The sequence below is a fragment of the Canis lupus genome, chromosome 28 (assembly GCF_003254725.2).
Source record: "Canis lupus dingo isolate Sandy chromosome 28, ASM325472v2, whole genome shotgun sequence".
Lineage (NCBI taxonomy): Eukaryota > Metazoa > Chordata > Mammalia > Carnivora > Canidae > Canis > Canis lupus.
In genome coordinates this window covers 26,081,093-26,104,785 of record NC_064270.1, presented here as the reverse complement: position 1 = coordinate 26,104,785, position 23,693 = coordinate 26,081,093, and the positions used below count along the sequence as shown (strand labels likewise).

The following is a 23,693-nucleotide window of genomic DNA, read 5'->3' as shown; positions in this document are numbered from 1 at the left end:
AGTAAAAATAATATGCCAAAATAATCCATTACACCAATGAAAAAGAACTCCTCCAAACATTTACTAATACCTCAACAAAGCAGCCTATCTACTAAACTATATCTACTAAAAAATGAAACTAGATTATTTTTAAGGTGGTAAAAAATTAAAATCAATCTGTACAATGGATATATATTTGTGATATTTTTAAATTACATATTTGATAAACTTGAAATATATTTTAATTGTTATATGAAAATAAACTTTAAAATTAAGCTAATGAGAAGTATTTACAAAACTTTAAGAATAATAGAAAAGTAATTTTGTATTCACTGATAATTTTACTGATTTTTATTAAAAACAGAACCAGTAAAATATTAAACTATCATATGCACCTATATTTCTAATAAGGTGCTGTAAATAATTTACAAATTATTTTAATAAATTCTCCTAAGGAATAAGTACCCAATGTTATTTGTGCATATATTAAAATTGCCAATATTGATAATATTCTTCTACACAAAAGTTCACTATGGGAAATTTTCAGGAAGGGAAATATATTAAAATCTGAGCAAATCCCATTCAAGTGGTGAGCAACAAGTAACTCTCATTTTGACTTCATTCAAATAATACCCATGGTTCTCTTATCCATTCACATCACAAAAATATGTTAGGCTGACTGATAGTGCTTTAGTCACTAAATCACAATTCCTCTTGCTATCAAAACAAAAAGTGAAGGAGGAAAAGTTAGAAATGTTAAAGCATAAAATAAAATGCAATGGATAAATTATATAAAAAAGTGATTTATTGGTTTTAATATTATAAAAATATAAAGAATAATAATATATTGATTAGACAAAAGGTAATAAAAATTACCAAATCCTCCAAAGGAAAAGTCTTATCTTTTTTAATTCCATCTTTCTTTTCAAATAAAATAAAAATTAGAATGTATGTTTGAAAGTGAAGAGGGTAGAACAAATCAAACTTTGATGAAAAACTATTTCATTCAAACTCATAAAGTAATTCCATGGTAAGAGTTTATAAGAATGTGTATAGTGTCTTAAAACTACAGAATCATTTCCAAGGTTTAACAAAGGTAAATATTTGAGTACAATAAAAATTCTACTTTAAAACTCATATATATATATACATATGTATATATATATACATATATATGTGGAAAACATATAAATGGAAAAAAAAGTGAAAAAATAATAATATTTCAAACATAAAGAGAACATTATGTTTACAAATAGGCAATTCACTAAATAGTAAACACAAATGGCAAATGAATACATAAAAAGATGCTTAGCCACAATAGTAATCTTGAGTATGCACAGTAAGTATCATTAAGATACCATGCAAATCCATTGCAAGTGCAAAAGGAAAATAGCTTCACAGTTACCAAATGTGGGTGGTAATATGAAGAAACAGGGACATTCACACATAGCTGGTGAAGTGTACATTACCACAGTGACTTGAAATGCAAATGGGCAACATGTAGTAAAGTTGAGGATATAAATATCCTCAGACACAACAATTTATGTATATGCCCTACAGAAACTCTTACATATCTGCATGAGAAAACCAGCACAAGCTGTACAGTGTAACACTGTTTATAACAAGGACAAAAATTTACCGAAATGCAGAAGCTTTGCATTTCACAGGAAATTAGATGATGAAACTGAAAAATGCTTTTAAAATTTACAAATTATATTAAAATATGAGTGCAAAGAAAAAAATCATAGAGCAGAAAATATCAAAGCTCAAAGTTACGCTGGTAAGCAAACTTGCTCATCTGAATTGAACATGAGATCAGTACTTATAAGTAATGCATACAGAATAAGTATATCTATGTAATTAGAAAAAGTTTTAAAGTCAGTCACTTAAAGTGATCATGAATACACTGAAAATGTGTTATTTTGTGCCTCTGCTATACAAGAGAATTGTATTAGTTGAAATAAACAGGGAAAAAGGTAAAAATTTTTCCCTGAAAATATTTAATAAACACCACTATTATACGAATATAAAATAAAACAATGGCAAAGTTTCTCATCATATTTTTACCCAATCTACTCACCAAGTCTTAGTGTTAACTTCATACTTATAAAGATCATCTACCAATCCATATTTATTGCCTGGTAATGCTTTATAGCCTCCATGAACATAAATGGACTTTGTTATTTCATCATACACACTGGTATGGCCATATCCACCTTGGACTATAGCTCCTTTAGTTTCTGGAACAAGCCAAGTGTTTGATGCTGTAAGAGAAAGAAGATGAATCATGAAATTTAAGGAGTTTTTAAAAATTAACTAATATGTCACTCAACTACCAATACATAAATTCCAATAGCACATTTTTATGAGTAAAGTATAATTAACATTCACTTAATCAAAAACAATTATTAAATATTTGCTAGTTTACTATGTTAGGTGTTAGACATTGAAGTTGAGTAAGACTGGTCTTTCTGTAGATTAAACTCTGAAAATTGAAAATGCCAAATTTTTGGATGTACAACAGAAAAAGGAAAACTTTATTCTCACACACATTTCTGTATTTGTAAAGAACTCTGAGAAAAAGACTAACAAATAGTTTATGAAAGCCTATTATGTGACAAGCTCTGAATTAGTCACTGATATAGCAAAGATTTAAAACAGATATGATCCTCAACCCTTAGCAATTTTTAGCCCTGTGCTGGTCCTTCATCTCTTCTACAGAGCTGAATGAAAACCTAAACACTAAATTTCCAAGACTCCCTCGACAACTGTATGAACAGGTTTTACCAAGGGGGTACTTGTGAGAGATTAGAAGGTGAAAGTAACAAAGACATTCTACCTTCATCTCTAGCAGCATAACAGGCAGATGCTACAGTGGATAATAGCAGTGTGTGATCTTAAAGTAACAGCAGCAGGGGTAGTGTCTGCTCAATGGCAGCAGTGGAACCTAGAATAGTTCAGTGACAAATGCAATCCTAGGCTTCAGCCTGGGTGTTTGGCAGCTCCCAGATTTCTGGGTGACCCTCTCATTTTGTTGTCTCTAATACTCTTGTTATTATTAACTTCCTATACCTAAATCCCATTCCGCTTAGTATAGCTAAAAGGAACTTATTTCTTACTGCAAATTCACTGATATGATCATCAATCATATGCAAGACATGCTTCTAAGAATATGCAGATAAATAAAACACAGATCCTTGACTTGGAAAATTTCAACTATAAAGAGTAACTTTATAGAAATCTATCATTGGTCTTTAGATATCCACCCAGCCTATACCTCCATCTTCCCACCAACTAGTCATTTAACATTGGTATAGTAAGCATCTCAACTACAAATACTCAAATCAAGTAATAGAAAATAAAGGTGATCTTAAAAATTGCTCACTTTTACATAATTCTAAGGTAATTAAGAAAGTGATACTTCAATGGTCAGAAAATACAGAAGTATCAAAAAGGGTCACTAAGCTAATTTTACTTTGATAAAACTAAATATATATGGAGAAATTTCAGAGCACACTTGTAACTAATAAGTATTACAGTTTGGAGGTAATTTCTAAAAAATGACATTAATAATAACTTACCAGAAATAATCTAATATCCTTTAACCACTTATTAAAGTTCTACTCATCTAACCTAATTGAAGGTTTCCATATTTTTATTCATTCTCTTTTTAATAAAGATAAGTTTGCCTCTTATTTTTAAAAAAATGTAGAAATAGAGGTCTTCAATGTACAAGTGAATATTACCTTCTCTCCCAGCCCACTACCTAGAAGTATTTTCACAATTTAGTTATGTTCAGACTACTTTCAGAATATAGTAATAAATGTTTTTTACACATATACCAAATATATTTAAATTACAAACATGTGCATCCATACCTATAAATACTTGTATCAAAAAATCATCTATTTTACTTTTTTTTCATTAAAACAAATGGGGCATTCTTCCATGACCCATTTATTATTTTTCAACACCTAAATTCCTTTCTATTAAGGATACATAACTTATTTAAATAACTACATCGTGACTCATTTGGGTTTCAATTTGTTCCAAAAACCGATAATGCAATAAACAACCTTGCAATCAGCTCTAATATCATTATCTAATAGAACATATACTATGTCTCAAGAAGTATCTCGTTATTTTATTTAACAATAACCCTTTTACAGGTTTGCTATTGCATTCTCTTCTTTATAGCTGAGGAAATTTAGAGTTAGAAAAACTAAGTACCACACCAAAAGTTTAAAAGTTGATAAGTGGAACAAAATGGTGTAGACTCATTTATTCCTCTTCTCCCCACTAAGTGTGACAGACTCTAGAAATAGTGCAAGAGACAACCAAAGGAGAAATCTGAAAAGTGTAAAGGCAGGTGAATTACAGACTCCAGGACTATAGGATAGGTGTCTCCTTCCCCTCCAACAGAAGGCTATGTAGGCCCAACATTTCTCAGCTCCCCCATCTAGCAAATTAAAGGCAACTCAAGTAGCCTTATTCCTCCTGAAAATTGATCAGGAGTCCTATGGACAACCCAAATGATCCTAGCAGCACCAGTAAGAGGTACCCAGTAAACACTGTTTAAAAATAAGCTGGCAGGGAAAGGGTTCTTCATCCTCCAGATCAAGACTGGAAAAAGAGATCCCACAAGACCAAAGAATGAACCTAAACCTTGACTGCCTGCTAAAACATTTAAATGAGACCCAAAAAGTCTCAATACAATAGACAAATGCCCAGGATACAATTAGAAACAAAAAAATCATTTATCAAAAAAGAAAAAAAAATCATTTATCATACTGAGAACCAGTAAAGTCGCAACTCTAATGAAAAAGACAATCAAGTGATAGTAACTCTAAGATGTTGAAATTGCCTGACAAGCATTTTTAAATAACCATGATAAAAAAAAAAAAAATTTGAACAAGCAATTACAAAATCTTTGAAACAACAAATCTCAGCTAAAAAAGAAAGTAACAAAGAAATTTAGGGGAAAAAAGAAAAATGCAGTAACGAACAAAAACTCTATATACAGGCTCAATAGTAGAGTGGAGCTGATAGAAGACAGAATCAGTAAATTTGAGGACAGGTCAATAAAACTTACCCAATCTGAATAATAGAGAAAACAGACTGAAAAAAAAGTCAACAGAATCTCAGAAAGCTTTGAGACGTTAACAGTTGATTCAACATTCATATCATTAAAATCCCAGAAGAGGAAAAAGAGAAAGAAACTGAAAGAGTATTTGAAGAAACAATGAATAAAAACATCTAAATTTTGTACAAGACACAAACCTACAGATTCATGAACATTAAAGATGTCCAAATAGGAAAATTTTAAAGAAATCCACACCATGATACATCATAACAAAATTTATAAAAAGACAAAAAAAAAAAAAAAAGATCTTGAAAGCAGCCAGAGAGAAATGACACATTACTTATAGAGGAACATCAATTTGAATAACTATGGATTTCTCATCTGAAACTATAATGGCTGAAAGAAGTAGCACATTTTTCAAGTGCTGAAAAACAAGAACTGTCAGGCATGAATTCTATTCCAGCAAAACTATCCTTCAGGAATTAAGTGGGGGGAAAAAAGAGAGAGAGACTCTTAAATGAGAAGAAAAAGAAAAAACTAAAAATTTTTGAAATATGTCCCTCTCCTGACAGAATGGTTAAAGGAAAATTTTTAAACAGAAGTGAAATAATAAAGGACGGAGTCTCAGGAGGCACCTGGGTGGCTCAGTTTGTTAAGCATCCAACTCTTCATATCAGCTCAGGTCATGATCTCAGGGTTGTGAGACTGAGCCCCATGTAGGGCTCCACGCTGAGCACGGAGCCTGCTTGGGATTCTCTCTCTCCCTCTCCTTTAGCCCCTCTCCTTTCCCACTCATGCACCTCTTTAAAACAACAAAAAAAAGAAGGAATCTTGGAGCATCAGGAAAGAACAACAAATAGTAGAAATATGATTACATACAACAGACTATCCTTCTCCTCTATGAGGTTTATAAATTTTTGATGAAGAAAAAATTATAACATCATGTAATACTGAGACAATGATATTTAAAATTGGAGAAGGTAAAGGGATGTAAATGAAAGCAAAGTTTCCACACTTCACTTGTAGTGGTAAAATGGTGATACTAGTAGACTGTGATAAGTCACATACAAATATATATGACTGCATATTTGTATATATATATTTATTTTTTTAAGTAGATTCTATGCCCAATGTGACCCAAAGATTAAAACCTGAGCTGAGATCAATAGTTGGACGCTGAACCAACTGAGCCACCCAGACGCCAGTCAATGTCTTTTTAACCCAGTGTGATCTCTAAAAAAAACTATACAAAGAGATATATTCAAAAATACTATAAATAAATCAAGAATGGAATTTTAAAAATCATTCAAGTAACCCACTAGCAAAGAGAAACAGAAGCACAAGAAATGGGAAACATAAAGGAAATAAATAATAAAATAACAGAGCATAATACTAATATATCAAAATTACCTTAAATGTGAATGATTCATTTATATAACATTCTTGAAATAACAGAATTCTAGAACTGGAAGACAGATCAATGATTATGAAGGGTTAGAGATGGGAGGTGAGTGAGGGTGAAAGGGTGGTGACTGTGGTCTAAAAGGACAATGTGAAGGAGTTTTATAGTAATATAACTATTCTATAGATATAGATAGATATAATCTTGACTGTGGTGGTGGATACCTGAAACAATATGCAATAAAATTGCACAGAACTAAGCACATACACAAGTGCCAAATACACACACATGCACATACAAATAAGTATAAATGAAACTGGGGAAATCTGAATAACATCAGTGAACTGCATCACTGATGCAGTGTCAATATCTAGGTTGTAATATTGTAATATATTTTTGCAAGAATGACATTTGGGAAATTTTCATAAAGGGTATATAGGATCACCCTGTTATTTCTTACAAGCATATGTGAATCTACAAGGATCTCAAAATAAAAAGGTTAATTAAAAATATATATATTCACCTTACAAGTAATGGGCAGTTCATCATGAAATACAATATTTCACTCAACTACTTGTCAAACATTAAAAATAAATAAAAGTGTAAGACCTATGAGAGAAGTCTATCACTGAAGGCTGTATTCTTAAATACTATAGCAGTATTTCTTAAGAGCTACTCACTAGCAGTTCAATTAAGAACCCACAGGTGGTATGGTAGTTTCAGATGAAAAATTAAAGAAATAATCTTGTTCAGATACAGGTGATAAACTCAAAATGTAAAATTAATTATGATCCACATCTCATTATATTTTTATTATTTTTATATTTGGAAGCATGTACATATTACTACAAGGAACCAATTTTCCTGGGTAAACAAAGTAAAAACACTGGTCATCTCAGAAAAAGCATTACATATCATTTGTATGTTATTATTTGCATATGCATGAATTTTGCTTTAACGTAGTAATGTGCTCTATCTTATCCCCAATTTATAATGAATCACTGATACAAAAGTAGTTCCTTAGGGAAGAGATATTGATAATAACAGATACATGGAATAGTTCATAACAATTTTATAAAAGTCAGAAGCAAAAATGACTCAAGTATTCCAAACCTTCTTTATTAGGCCATGATGGAATAATCTAGAGAGTACTGAATTACCTGCCATAAACAACTTAAACAGGAAGAGAAACTGCAAACAGATTCTGATTATCTTACTGGATTAAGAAAACAAAGATCAGAAAAAAAAAAAAAAAACAGCTAGAATTTGTAGATGAGGTAGCTGTACACTGAGAAAGCTCAAGAGATCTGCAGAAGATTCCCTCAAGTCCTAAGCTGATCTGCATACACATAAGAAAAAAATACTTGAAGCCATGTAAAGAACCAAAAAATTAGCAGGCTGAACAACTCTTAGATCTCACACATGCCAGGAATAGTTGTGCTCTTAGCAGACACAAAAGAAAGACCTAATAGAACAGGAGGCATTAGGTAAAGTCTTGAAAGGGGCTGTAATACTGGAATAAATTAGCTATAAACTCAAGGTTACTCTGGATTCCCTCCTACTAACATAGAAGTAATCCTCCAAAATGCTTAAACGGTGCCACATAACCTAATTATATGTCAATCCAAAGTCCAATATTCTTTAAAAGGACACAAGAAAATCCAGCAGCCAAGATGATAAAAATATACAATATTCAGAATACATTTAAAAATTAATGGACAAAGGAAATATGGCCCACAACAAGAAAAAAATCAGTCAACAGAAGGTGACCCAGAAATAGCACAAAAGATAAAATTAGCTGAAAAGAATGTGTTAAAAGCTACTGCAAATATATTCAAATATATTCAGTAATGTTACAGAAAACGTGAACATGATAAGAGAGAAAGAGAAGATAAAAAAGACAGAAATAGAACTCCTAGAAATGGAAAATATAATATCTGACTGTAAAATACATTGAGTAGAATTAAGACATTTAGACATTTTATGAGAAAAAAACATTGAACTTAAGATATAGAAATAAAAGCTATCTGAAAAGAAGCAATTCAGTCAAATAACCCTGAAAAACCCTGAACCTGGAGCCTGTAGGAAAATATTAAAGTAGTCTAATCCACTGTGATAAGAGTTCCAGAAATGTAGCAGTGATGGGTGGACAGAAATAATGTTTTAAGAAATAATTTCTCAAGTTCACAGAAATCCATAAATCCATAAAACCAAGATCAATGAAATATAAGTAGGAAAAAATACAGAAAGAAATAAAGAAACCCACAACAAGGAACATCATGAAGTAATAAAAATGTACAAGCTAAAGAACAAAAATAAGAATTACAACTAACTTGTCAGAAAGAATGTAAGTCAGAAGACAATAAAGTCTCATATTTTTAAACTACTCAGAAGGGGAAAAAAAACTATCAACGTAGAATTCTCTATCAAAAGCAAAAAATAATTAACAAGGTAGAATTCTATACCCAACAAAGTATTTTCCAAAAATGAAATAAAACTTTTTCAGACAAAAAAAAAGAAAAGAAAAGAAAAGAAAGATATCCAGACTTGCCCTACAAAAAATAGCAAAGGAAGTTCTTCAAGGTGAATGAACATAACAGTTGATATCAGATAGAATCTGGATTTATATACAAGAATGAAGGCTGCAGGAAGAGTGATATGTAGGTACATATAAAAGACATAATATCTCCTTTTTTGTCTCCCTAAAATGATAACTTACTTTCTAAAAAAGCACAACAGTTTACGATGGTGTTCATGAGATGTAATATTAGCACAAAGTAAAAGAGGAGAAATTCAGAGGTTCTAACCTTATATGTGAAGTGTTAGAACTTCATTTTAAGATAGATTCTGATAAGTTAAAAATGTATATTATAACTCCTAGAGCAACCTCAACAAAAAATTTTTTAGAAGGTATAGTTAATATATTAATGGTCCTATAGTTCTAGAAGCTGAGGCAATCACAAACAGGATAAATTGAAAGAAATCTACACCTAAACACATCACGATCAAGCTGCTGAAAACTAAAAATGATCAAAATATCTCAGAAGTGGTTAGAGAAAGACAAATTACAAGTTCAAATGACTGTGGTTTTCATTCTAAGAAACCATGGAGGGACTCCTGGGTGGCTCAGCGGTTTAGCGCCTGCCTTTGGCTCAGGGCATGATCCTGGAGTCCCAGGATCGAGTCCCGCATCAGGTTCCCTGCCTGGAGCCTGCTTCTCCCTCTGCCTTTGTCTCTGCCTCTCTCTCTCTTTCTTTCTGTGTCTCTCATAAATAAATAAATAAATAAATAAATAAATAAATAAATAAATCAATCAATCAATCAATCAATCAATCAAACAAACCACGGAAGCCAGAAGGAAGTGCCCAACACTTTTTAAAATGCCAAAAAATAACTAACTCAGAACTCCATGACAAGCAAAACCATTCTTCAGGGATGACTGTGAAATAAAGAGATTCCCAGATACAGAAAAACCAAGATGATCCATATCCAGCAGACTACTCTAAAAGAAATGCTAAAGAAGCCATTCAAACAAAAGATGTTAGCAGAAATGGTAACAGAAGATAACTTGGAATGAAAGTGGACAATTTATTTTAGGGACCTGAAAATTCTAATTGCATAAATACATAATAACAAAACATCTAAATGTATGAAGCAAAAATTGATAGAACCAAAGAATTACATACATAAATCCACAACCATAAATGGAGGTTTCTTCATTAGTCTTTCAATAACTAAGGAATATACTAAAGAAAATAATGGTAAGGATATAGAAGACTTGAACAACTCCAACCACCATCATGCATTTGGCATTCAAAGAATGTCCTACCCAACTGCAGCAGAAGACACATCCATTTTAATTGACCATATTCACCAAGTCAGACCATATTCACCAAGTCAGACCATATTCGCAGTCAGATGATAAGACTCACAAAAATTTTAATAGCAAAAAAATATAGTTTCTGACAATAACTAAATGAAATAAGAAATAATGACAAGAAAGATATCTGAAAAATCTTCATCTATTTGGATTAAACTCAATACTACTAAATAACCTAGGAGCCAGAGGAAAAAAGTCACCAAGAAACTTAGAAAATATTTTGAATTTTTTTGAATTAAATGGAAACAAAAATACATTTCAAAATATGCAGGAGACAGCTTAACCAGTGCTTAAGCTATCATTCTCAAGTGAATAAGAGAATATAATTAATGACTTCATGACAATATTTTTAACACCTTTAAATGATATGGGCAAACTTCACACAAACTACCAAAGCTCATTCATTAAAAAAAATGGGTAATTTGAACAACTCTAACATTTATTAAAGAAAATAAATGCAATAGTCAAAATCTTTCTGATAAAGAAAGCTCATGAAGAAAAAATGATCTTCTCAATAGACGCATAAAAATTTAACATCATTAATGAAAAAGACTCCTGGCAAACAAGGAATAGAAGTGGATTTCCTTGACCACATAAAAGTTACCTACAAAATGTACCACTAACATAATAATTAAAAGACTGGCACTTTTCCTCCTAAAACAGGAAAAAACGGCAGAAATAGCTACTTTCACTACTCCTACTCAGTACTGTACTAGAGATATTACCACTGCAATACAAAGAAGATAAGTAAAAGGTATGTAGTTTGAAAAGGAATAAGTAAACAACATTTATTAGCACGGTTTTAACACATGATCATCTATGTAGAAAATAAGGACTCTACAAAAAGCCACAAGAATTAAGAAGCGTGTTTAGCAAAATTGCAGGATAGCAGTTCAATATGAAAAATCAATTGTTTTGCCATATATTAGCAATCAACAATTGTAAGTTGAAATTTTAAGTGCCATTTACAGGCAAACATGACACTCACTATACTACACAAATACGTGAAAAACACCATTTACAATAACATAAAAATTTTAAATATTTAGGTATAAATTCTGCAAACTATGTGCGATACCAGCACACTAAAAACTGTAAAACAGTGCTGAAAAATTTAAAGACGACCTAAATAAATACTGAAATATACCACATCCATGAGTTAGAAAAACCAATATTATTAAATTTTCCCCTCTGTATATGTATTTCAACCACAATTAATATCCCTACAAGCTTTTTTTTTTTAAGAAATTGACAAACTGATTCTAAATCTTATATGGTAGCATAAAGTATGTAGAATAATCCAAATTTTTTTGAAAAATAGAAAAAATAACATAGTACTTATACTGCTTCCAATATAAAGCTACAGCAATCAATAAACTGTGGTTGTGGTGAAAACATAATATATCAATGGATCAAAATAGAGTCCAAAGATTAACTCATATGGTCAACTCATTTTTCAATACATTTACCAAGGTAGTTCAACAGAGAAAGGAAAAACTTTTCAACAAATGTTACTGGGAAATTTCAGTATTTATTAAACAAACAAACAAAACCTCAGCCCTTACTTCATACCACATATGAAAACTAACTCAAATAGATGAAAGACATGAAGATAAGAGCCAAAACTATAAACAGTTAGTAGAAAAATGTAAGAGAAAAACTGTTGTGACCTTGACAAAGATCTCTAAGGATACAAAAACCACACACCATAAAAATTAATAAATTATATATTTTATCCAAATTTAGAATCTCTATTTTTAAAAGACACTGTAAAGAAGAAATGCATATTTTTTAGAAACTTTTAAAAAGCAAAACCCGAAAGACAATGAATTACATATCAATATAAAGAAAGGGAGAGGGGAGGGGCAAGACGGCGGAAGAGTAGGGTCTCCAAATCACCTGCCTCCACCAAATTACCTAGAAAACCTTCCAATCATCCTGAAAATCTACGAATTCGGCCTGAGATTTAAAGAGAGAACAGCTGGAATGCTACAGTGAGAAGAGTTCGCGCTTCTATCAAGGTAGGAAGACGGGGAAAAAGAGATAAAGAAACAAAAGGCCTCCAAGGGGGAGGGGCCCCGCGAGGAGCCGGGCTGAGGCCGGGGCGAGTGTCCGCAGGACAGGAGAGCCCCGTCCCGGAGGAGCAGGAGCTGCACGACCTTCCCGGGGGAAAGGGACTCGCGGGGAGGTGGAGCAGGACCCAGGAGGGCGAGGATGCCCTGGGCTCCCGGGGACATTAACAGACACCTGCGCCCCGGGAGAGTGCGCCGAGCTCCCTAAGGGCTGCAGCGCGGGCGGCGGGACCCGGCGGGACCCGGAGCAGCTGAAGGGGCTCGGGCGGCGGCTCCGCGGAGGGGGCTGCGGGGCGGGAGCAGCTCGGAGGGGCTCGGGCAGAGGAAGAGGCTCCGTGCGGAGGGGGCTGCGCGGTTCCAGGAGCTGCTCGGAGGGGCTCGGGCGGCGGCTCCGCGGAGGGGGCTGCGGGCGGGAGCGCGAATCCACCAGCGCAGGCTCCGGAGCACAGGGCGCCGGGACACAGCCCAGGATCCCGCCTCCCCCGGGACAGGCAGAGGCCGGGAGGGTCCAGGACAGCAAGGACGCTCCTGCCCCAGCTGAGCACATCAGCGGCCCCGCCCGGAGCCTCCAGCCCTGCAGACGGAGAGCCCCGGAGTTCCTGCGGGGGCTGAATCCAGGGCTCCAGACCTGGCCCCGCCACTGGGGCTGTTCCTCCTGTGGCCTCCCGGGGTAAACAACCCCCACTGAGCCCTGCACCAGGCGGGGGCACGGCAGCTCCCCCAAGTGCTAACACCTGAAAATCAGCACAGCAGGCCCCTCCCCCAGAACACCAGCTAGACTGACTGACAACTTCCAGGGGAAGCCAAGGGACTTAAAGTACACAGAATCAGAAGATACTCCCCCGTGGTTGGGTTTTTTTTTTTTTTTTGTTCTGTTTTGTTTTGTTTTGTTTTTTGATTTGTTTCCTTCCCCCACCCCCCTTATTTCTCCTTTCTTTTTCTTTCTCTTCTTCTTCCCCCTTTTTTTTTCTTTTTCGTTTTTTTTTCTTCCCTTTTCTTTTCTCTTTCTCTTTTCTTTCCTTCTTTCTCTCCTCTCTTTTTCTCCTTTTCCCAATACAACATGCTTTTGGCCACTCTGCACTGAGCAAAATGACTAGAAGGAAAACCTCACCTCAAAAGAAAGAATCAGAAACAGTCCTCTCTCCCACAGAGTTACAAAATCTGGATTACAATTCAATGTCAGAAAGCCAATTCAGAAGCACTATTATACAGCTACTGGTGGCTCTAGAAAAAAGCATAAAGGACTCAAGAGACTTCATGACTGCAGAATTTAGAGCTAATCAGGCAGAAATTAAAAATCAATTGAATGAGATGCAATCCAAACTAGAAGTCCTAACGACGAGGGTTAACGAGGTGGAAGAACGAATGAGTGACATAGAAGACAAGTTGATAGCAAAGAGGGAAACTGAGGAAAAAAGAGACAAACAATTAAAAGACCATGAAGATAGATTAAGGGAAATAAACGACAGCCTGAGGAAGAAAAACCTACGTTTAATTGGTGTTCCCGAGGGCGCCGAAAGGGACAGAGGGCCAGAATATGTATTTGAACAAATTCTAGCTGAAAACTTTCCTAATCTGGGAAGGGAAACAGGCATTCAGATCCAGGAAATAGAGAGATCCCCCCCTAAAATCAATAAAAACCGTTCAACACCTCGACATTTAATAGTGAAGCTTGCAAATTCCAAAGATAAGGAGAAGATCCTTAAAGCAGCAAGAGACAAGAAATCCCTGACTTTTATGGGGAGGAGTATTAGGGTAACAGCAGACCTCTCCACAGAGACCTGGCAGGCCAGAAAGGGCTGGCAGGATATATTCAGGGTCCTAAATGAGAAGAACATGCAACCAAGAATACTTTATCCAGCAAGGCTCTCATTCAAAATGGAAGGAGAGATAAAGAGCTTCCAAGACAGGCAGCAACTAAAAGAATATGTGACCTCCAAACCAGCTCTGCAAGAAATTTTAAGGGGGACTCTTAAAATTCCCCTTTAAGAAGAAGTTCAGTGGAACAATCCACAAAAACAAGGACTGAATAGATTTCATGATGACACTAAACTCATATCTCTCAATAGTAACTCTGAATGTGAACGGGCTTAATGACCCCATCAAAAGGCACAGGGTTTCAGACTGGATAAAAAAGCGGGACCCATCTATTTGCTGTCTACAAGAGACTCATTTTAGACAGAAGGACACCTACAGCCTGAAAATAAAAGGTTGGAGAACCATTTACCATTCGAATGGTCCTCAAAAGAAAGCAGGGGTAGCCATCCTTATATCAGATAAACTAAAATTTACCCCAAAGACTGTAGTGAGAGATGAAGAGGGACACTATATCATACTTAAAGGATCTATTCAACAAGAGGACTTAACAATCCTCAATATATATGCCCCGAATGTGGGAGCTGCCAAATATATAAATCAATTATTAACCAAAGTGAAGAAATACTTAGATAATAATACACTTATACTTGGTGACTTCAATCTAGCTCTTTCTATACTCGATAGGTCTTCTAAGCACAACATCTCCAAAGAAACGAGAGCTTTAAATGATACACTGGACCAGATGGATTTCACAGATATCTACAGAACTTTACATCCAAACTCAACTGAATACACATTCTTCTCAAGTGCACATGGAACTTTCTCCAGAATAGACCACATATTGGGTCACAAATCGGGTCTGAACCGATACCAAAAGATTGGGATTGTCCCCTGCATATTCTCAGACCATAATGCCTTGAAATTAGAACTAAATCACAACAAGAAGTTTGGAAGGACCTCAAACACGTGGAGGTTAAGGACCATCCTGCTAAAAGATGAAAGGGTCAACCAGGAAATTAAGGAAGAATTAAAAAGATTCATGGAAACTAATGAGAATGAAGATACAACCGTTCAAAAACTTTGGGATGCAGCAAAAGCAGTCCTAAGGGAGAAATACATCGCAATACAAGCATCCATTCAAAAACTGGAAAGAACTCAAATACAAAAGCTAACCTTACACATAAAGGAGCTAGAGAAAAAACAGCAAATAGATCCTACACCCAAGAGAAGAAGGGAGTTAATAAAGATTCGAGCAGAACTCAACGAAATCGAGACCAGAAGAACTGTGGAACAGATCAACAGAACCAGGAGTTGGTTCTTTGAAAGAATTAATAAGATAGATAAACCATTAGCCAGCCTTATTAAAAAGAAGAGAGAGAAGACTCAAATTAATAAAATCATGAATGAGAAAGGAGAGATCACTACCAACACCAAGGAAATACAAACGATTTTAAAAACATATTATGAACAGCTATACGCCAATAAATTAGGCAATCTAGAAGAAATGGACGCATTCCTGGAAAGCCACAAACTACCAAAACTGGAACAGGAAGAAATAGAAAACCTGAACAGGCCAATAACCAGGGAGGAAATTGAAGCAGTCATCAAAAACCTCCCAAGACACAAGAGTCCAGGGCCAGATGGCTTCCCAGGGGAATTTTATCAAACGGTTAAAGAAGAAACCATACCTATTCTCCTAAAGCTGTTTGGAAAGATAGAAAGAGATGGAGTACTTCCAAATTCGTTCTATGAGGCCAGCATCACCTTAATTCCAAAACCAGACAAAGACCCCACCAAAAAGGAGAATTACAGACCAATATCCCTGATGAACATGGATGCAAAAATTCTCAACAAGATACTGGCCAATAGGATCCAACAATACATTAAGAAAATTATTCACCATGACCAAGTAGGATTTATCCCTGGGACACAAGGCTGTTTCAACACCCGTAAAACAATCAATGTGATTCATCATATCAGCAAGAGAAAAACCAAGAACCATATGATCCTCTCATTAGATGCAGAGAAAGCATTTGACAAAATACAGCATCCATTCCTGATCAAAACTCTTCAGAGTGTAGGGATAGAGGGAACATTCCTCGACATCTTAAAAGCCATCTATGAAAAGCCCACAGCAAATATCATTCTCAATGGGGAAGCACTGGTAGCCTTTCCCCTAAGATCAGGAACAAGACAGGGAGGTCCACTCTCACCACTGCTATTCAACATAGTACTGGAAGTCCTAGCCTCAGCAATCAGACAACAAAAAGACATTAAAGGCATTCAGATTGGCAAAGAAGAAGTCAAACTCTCCCTCTTCGCCGATGACATGATACTCTACATAGAAAACACAAAAGTCTCCACCCCAAGATTGCTAGAACTCATACAGCAATTCGGTAGCATGGCAGGATACAAAATCAATGCCCAGAAGTCAGTGGCATTTCTATACACTAACAATGAGACTGAGGAAAGAGAAATTAAGGAGTCAATCCCATTTACAATTGCACCCAAAAGCATAAGATACCTAGGAATAAACCTAACCAAAGATGTAAAGGATCTATACCCTCAAAACTATAGAACACTTCTGAAAGAAATTGAGGAAGACACAAAGAGATGGAAAAATATTCCATGCTCATGGATTGGCAGAATTAATATTGTGAAAATGTCCATGTTACCCAGGGCAATATACACGTTTAATGCAATCCCTATCAAAATACCATGGACTTTCTTCAGAGAGTTAGAACAAATTATTTTAAGATTTGTGTGGAATCAGAAAAGACCCCGAATAGCCAGGGGAATTTTAAAAAAGAAAACCATATCTGGGGGCATCACAATGCCAGATTTCAGGTTGTACTACAAAGCTGTGGTCATCAAGACAGTGTGGTACTGGCACAAAAACAGACACATAGATCAGTGGAACAGAATAGAGAATCCAGAAGTGGACCCTGAATTTTATGGGCAACTAATATTCAATAAAGGAGGAAAGACTATCCATTGGAAGAAAGACAGTCTCTTCAATAAATGGTGCTGGGAAAATTGGACATCCACATGCAGAAGAATGAAACTAGACCACTCTCTTACACCATACACAAAGATAAACTCAAAATGGATGAAAGATCTAAATGTGAGACAAGATTCCATCAAAATCCTAGAGAAGAACACAGGCAACACCCTTTTTGAACTCGGCCATGGTAATTTCTTGCAAGATACATCCACGAAGGCAAAAGAAACAAAAGCAAAAATGAACTATTGGGACTTCATCAAGATAAGAAGCTTTTGCACAGCAAAGGATACAGTCAACAAAACTCAAAGACAACCTACAGAATGGGAGAAGATATTTGCAAATGACATATCAGATAAAGGGCTAGTTTCCAAGATCTATAAAGAACTTATTAAACTCAACACCAAAGAAACAAACAATCCAATCATGAAATGGGCAAAAGACATGAACAGAAATCTCACAGAGGAAGACATAGACATGGCCAACATGCACATGAGAAAATGCTCTGCATCACTTGCCATCAGGGAAATACAAATCAAAACCACAATGAGATACCACCTCACACCAGTGAGAATGGGGAAAATTAACAAGGCAGGAAACAACAAATGTTGGAGAGGATGTGGAGAAAAGGGAACCCTCATACACTGTTGGTGGGAATGTGAATTGGTGCAGCCACTCTGGAAAACTGTGTGGAGGTTCCTCAAACAGTTAAAAATAGACCTGCCCTACGACCCAGCAATTGCACTGCTGGGGATTTACCCCAAAGATACAGATGCAGTGAAACGCCGGGACACCTGCACCCCGATGTTTTTAGCAGCAATGGCCACGATAGCCAAACTGTGGAAGGAACCTCGGTGTCCAACGAAAGATGAATGGATAAAGAAGATGTGGTTTATGTTTACAATAGAATATTACTCAGCTATTAGAAATGACAAATACCCACCATTTGCTTCAACGTGGATGGAACTGGAGGGTATTATGCTGAGTGAAGTAAGCCAGTCAGAGAAGGACAAACATTATATGTTCTCATTCATTTGGGGAATATAAATAATAGTGAAAGGGAATATAAGGGAAGGGGGAAGAAATGTGTGGGAAATATCAGAAAGGGAGACAGAACATAAAGACTCCTAACTCTGGGAAACGAACTAGGGGTGTTGGAAGGGGAGGAGGGCGGGGGGTGGGAGTGAATGGGTGACGGGCACTGGGGGTTATTCTGTATGTTAGTAAATTGAACACCAATAAAAAAAAATAAAAATAAAAATAAAAATAAAAATAAATAAAAGGAGGTCACATAAAAAAAAGAATTAACTAAATAGACAAATGAGTATACAAAAAATCAATAACTCCCAAAGTTGGTACTCTGAAAAGTATTAATATTTAAAATCTTCTGGAAAATCTGCTTAAGACAAACTGAAGGTCCAAATAAGCCAATATTAGGGACCTAAAGGGAGCACAGTGATAAAATATTCGAAGCCTCACTAACAGCATATTATGAAGAACTCTAGATCAATACACTTGAAAATTTAAATATAATAGACAAGTTCTGAAAAACTAATCAAACGCTAACTCTGACAAGAGAAAAAACTTGAGTAGCTTTATAACTTTGACTAATTGAATCTGTAACTTTAAAACCTTGCCACAGGGCAGCCTCAGTGTCCCAGCGGTTTAGCACCGCCTTAAGCCCAGGGTATGATCTAGCAATCCCGGGATAGATTCCCACGTCAGGCTCCCTGCATGGAGCCTGCTTCTCCCTCTGCCTGTGTCTCTGTCTCTCTCTTTCTGTGTCTCTCTGTGTCTCGAATGAATTAATGAATGAATGAATAAATGAATGAATCTTTAAAAAAATAAAACCCTGCCACAAAGAAAATCCAAACCCAGATGGCTTTGCCAATTCCTACCAAACATTTTTGGGAAAAGTATTAACAACTGAAAGACTACCAGACAACAGAGAAAAGAATTATACTCAAATAATAGGCAGCAGGTCTAGCGGAAAAAAAAAAAAAAAAAAAAAAAACTGTTCCTCAAAAAGTAATCTGTAGAAGAGATTATAGTTTTGCTCCAAAACCCTGGAACCTGCACTGCAATTCTCCAAAAACAAAAAACAAAAAACCACAAAACAAAAGCAAAAGCAGACAATTAATAATCATCTAATATGAGGAAGTTTCCAGGCAGTGTTCAAAACTCTAATGATTTTAAAACTTTAAGTTTGTTGGAATCAGGACCTAAATGAGATCCATACACTAAAGTTGCTTGATAGTCTGACATGTCCATTAGATCTTTTCATTTATATATTCTCCATCTCTTTCTTTTATTGCCAGTGGTTTAATTGACATTTTTTGTCAATTCCCAGGATGAAAGCAAAGTTGTACTTATTAAATGACCACTGACCCAATAAAGGATGAGGTAACTAATTCTTTAGATATCAGAATTATGAATCTATAGCAATGATGGGCTGGTTTTCTTTAAGCTAACTATAAGTCATTACAGTAATATCAGTATAAAAGAAAATATACCTAGAACAAGGGAAAGTAATGGTCTCACATTAGATAACACACCACGCTCTGTTAAACCCTGTTAAGTCTGAATGGGTCATTACAAAATACAGTTGTTCCAGAGTGGGTGATAAAGGTAACAAAAGGTCAACGCAGATAATATGTATCTTATATTTATATAATCTTGATTTTCCCATTTGCTAGCTGGGTGACCAATGGCCACTTCTGTGAGACATCTGTGTGTCAGTTCCCTTGCCTAGAAAATACATGTTCATTCTGAGTTAACATGGGTTAACTCACCAACACCACCTAGCACAGAGTAAGTCCTCAGCAAATAAATGTTAGCTGCTATTATCATTATTTTTGTAATATTAGTTATTACAATATTACAATTAATAATATATAATTATAATTACCATTATAATCACCATTAATAATTGTGATATTACATTAATAATTGTAATATTCTTTAAATATTCTTTAAATAATTAACATTTATGTTAATGTAAGGCATTAACAAAAAGCTGTGAATGGAAGCCCTGTTAAGTGAAGACCAAAAATGATAAAGATGTTTGTCTAAAGAGCAGAAGGCAGAGATGCCTGGGTGGCCCAGTCAATTGAGCATATGCCTTTAGTTCAAGTCATGATCCCAGAGTCCTGGGATCATGCCCCACATCGAGCTCCCCACTTAGTGGGGAATCTGCTTCTCCCTCTGCCTCTCCCCCCTACCCCCTGACACTCTCTCTCTCAAATAAAGAAAATCTTTGAAAATTTTTAAAGTAAAAAAAAACAATGAATAGAACGCATGTCGAAAATAAGATCTCAGAATTTTTGTAAGGCCAATATGTGAGTGTGAAGTGTGAGTTACTTTGTACTTGTACACTTCTATATAGTCATGAAAAATCAAGTACAAATTTACAAGAAGTGCATATTTCTTCTGAACAGAAATAGAAAAAATAATTTTTTTTAAATAAACATAAATAGAATTTTAAAAATACATACAAAAATGCAGTGGCTGCCTTGTAAGGGATTAAGATCTCCATCAATGAAAGAATGTTAAAACAGAGAAAGACCAGAATTTTCTGAATCCTGAGTATATATATAGTGAAATTTTTTAATGTCACCAATACATATTTTTAAATATATAATATTCATATAGCTTATAAAGTTTTATAATAATTTCACTCACCAAAACGTAAGCCTTTTCATGTGATATTTTCTGAAACATTTAGAAAATAGAAAAACATATATAATCTGAACAGCAGCCTTTGTCACACAGACTGAACAATTTATTAAAGCAGTATTTTACTTATTACATTGAAACTGCTTCACTTTACCTAATTAGTTCTGAGAAGTTCTTCACAAATGAAATTCTGTATCAAATGCCAAGCCTAACTTAGGATGGTAAAAGTATGTGTTTTATGATTCCTAAGATAGAATTTTTTTAACGGGAAGATTTCCTCTATTAAAAATTCCTAATTTCCACCACCTACATCTGTTCTATAGATCTATATTTTCAGACATTAATTTGCTGAAACCATTGTCCAATTTACACTTGAAATCCACCACCAAATTTTGAAAAACACATGATGTTAAAAACTGAAGAGAAAGTTACATGACATATCACTACACTTACAGAGGGGGGAAAAAAACTCCCTAAAAATATCATATCTAATGGTTTTTAAATCAAAAGGAAAAAAGTTAAGATATAATGGCATTAATACTGGCTTCCCAACTACACCTTCCAAATTCTAAAACCATGAAAAATACGAAAGCAAAACATTAATATTATACTAACCTTGAGATTCACATTGAGATTCTTAGAAAGTTTATGAGGTATTGCTAACCTAAAGTGAAATAAATTTCCCTTAGGACTAACTCAGAATAGTTTTATGGTCCAAGTTAGTAAAACCATCCACATAAGTCCCCTCTGAGATTTACAGATTCCCTGAAAGCCATAATTCTAAGTACAGAAGAAAGGACAAACTGATGTTTCCTTTACAGCCAGAGGAAGTTCACAGGAATTCTTTATAATCTTCAGCTCAAACATATATCCTATACAAACGAATATAAAAAAACATACATCCACTTCCTGTAATCTATTTTTAGCATTTTATTTGGAAATTATTTCAACAGTACAAATGAGTTGCAAGAATAGTCAAAGAATTCCTATATACCCACTTCTCAGATTAACTGTTAATACTTTGTTCCATTTTATTATTTCTCCTTCTCTCTCTCTCCCACTCTTTCCCTCTCCCTCTCACACACACACAAATGTGGGCACACACAAGCAAAATAACTGTATACATCATTTCTCTTATCCCTATATATCATGGTGTATATTTTAAGAACAAAGGCTCTTTCTTTACCTAATCATATTGCAGCTATTCATGTCAAGAAATTTAACATTTACAGAATGCTTTAATACACACAAATATTTTAGTTTGTAAAGAGCCACTAATGTCCTTCATAGCATTTTTTCATCCAGCATAGAGATACAGTCAGAGATCACCTATTATATTCAGTTGTCATGTTTCTTAAGCCTCTTTTTATCGGGAACAATTTCAGTCTTTGTTTCCCATGACATTGACTTTTTTTTAAGATTTATTTATTTAGAGAGAGAAAGAGAGAGCACAGTAGGGACAGAGGGAGAGAGAGAATCTCCAGCCAACTCCCTACTGAGTGAGGAACCCCACTCATGGCTCAATCCCACAAACTCAAGATCACATCCTGAGCCAAAACCAAGAGTCAGACACTTAACTGACTGAGCCATCCAGGCACCCCGACATTGACATTTTTGAAGAATAAAGTTCTTTGCCTTTTTTTTTTATTTATTCATTTGAGAGAAAGTAAGAGAGAGAGAGAGAGCACAGAGGGAGAGGGAGAAGCAGACTCCCTGCTGAGCAGAGAGCCAAACTCAGACTCAGGGCTTGATCCCAGGATCCTGAGATCATGACCTCAGCCAAAGGCAAACATTTTATTAACAAAGCCACCCAGGCGCCCAACTCTTTGCCTTTTTAAACAACAGATTCCTCACCTGAGGTTTGTCTGATACTGCTTAAGGATTAGATTTAGGTTTGCAGTCCCACTCAGAATACTGGGTAGGAAAACTGTCCCATAGGCCAAATCTAGCTGGCGGCTCATTTTTGTTAATAAATATTTATTGGCACACAGGCATATTTTTCATTTACATTATTATCTATGGCGTGCTTTCAAATTTCAATGGCAGAACTGAGTGGATGAAACAGAAACTGTATAATCTACAAAGCCCAAAATATTTACTGTCTGAACCTGCACAGATAAAGTTTGCTAAACCCTGCTATATAAGTGATGTTTCTCTCAGCAGCTATCATATCCAGAGGCACACATTGTACAATTTCCCATGGTCTGTGATGTGAATTTTGATCACTCAGACAAGGTACTATTTTTCCCTGCATCCTGTAAACAATCTGTGGGAAAGACATTTAAATAGCATGCATATCTCATCAAAAATTTGTCCCCACCTCCATAAAGTTAACACCTATTTTTTTTTAAAGATTTTATTTATTTATTCATGAGAGACACAGAGAGAGAGAGAGGCAGAGACACAGGCAGAGGGAGAAGCAGGCTCCACGCAGGGAGCCCGATGTGGGACTCGATCCCGGGTCTGCAGGATCACGCCCTGGACCGAAGGAGGCGCTCTAACCGCTGAGCCACCAGGGCTGCTCAAGTTAACACCTATTGATGATTCTTTCCCAAACCAATTGCAATTACTACAGTTATTGCAAAATCATGATTTTTTTTCAACTCCAGCAATGCCAGTTAGCATTCTGTGTAAGAAAATGGTTCCCCCCTCCCCTATTTGTATCTCAGTCTGCCCATTATCAGTGTAAGCTCATGGATTCCTGTTGTTTCAAGTTTATAATTTACTACTATCCTAAATTATTTTAATGCTGAGTACCCCAGATTTTACCAAAGGAACCCTCT

At 35.4% G+C, this 23,693-nt stretch overlaps 1 protein-coding gene across 3 annotated transcripts in view; it reads right to left on the bottom strand.

The window, feature by feature from the left end:
* The window catches only part of ATRNL1 (attractin like 1), a 779,330-nt gene that overhangs the window by 680,986 nt on the left and 74,651 nt on the right, over positions 1–23,693 (bottom strand). For all 3 annotated transcript variants that reach the window (XM_049103125.1, XM_049103126.1, XM_025467337.3), the window contains exon 9: positions 2,060–2,243. In XM_049103125.1, the coding sequence (XP_048959082.1) occupies positions 2,060–2,243 (184 nt within the window). The remainder of the gene's footprint in view (positions 1–2,059; positions 2,244–23,693) is intronic.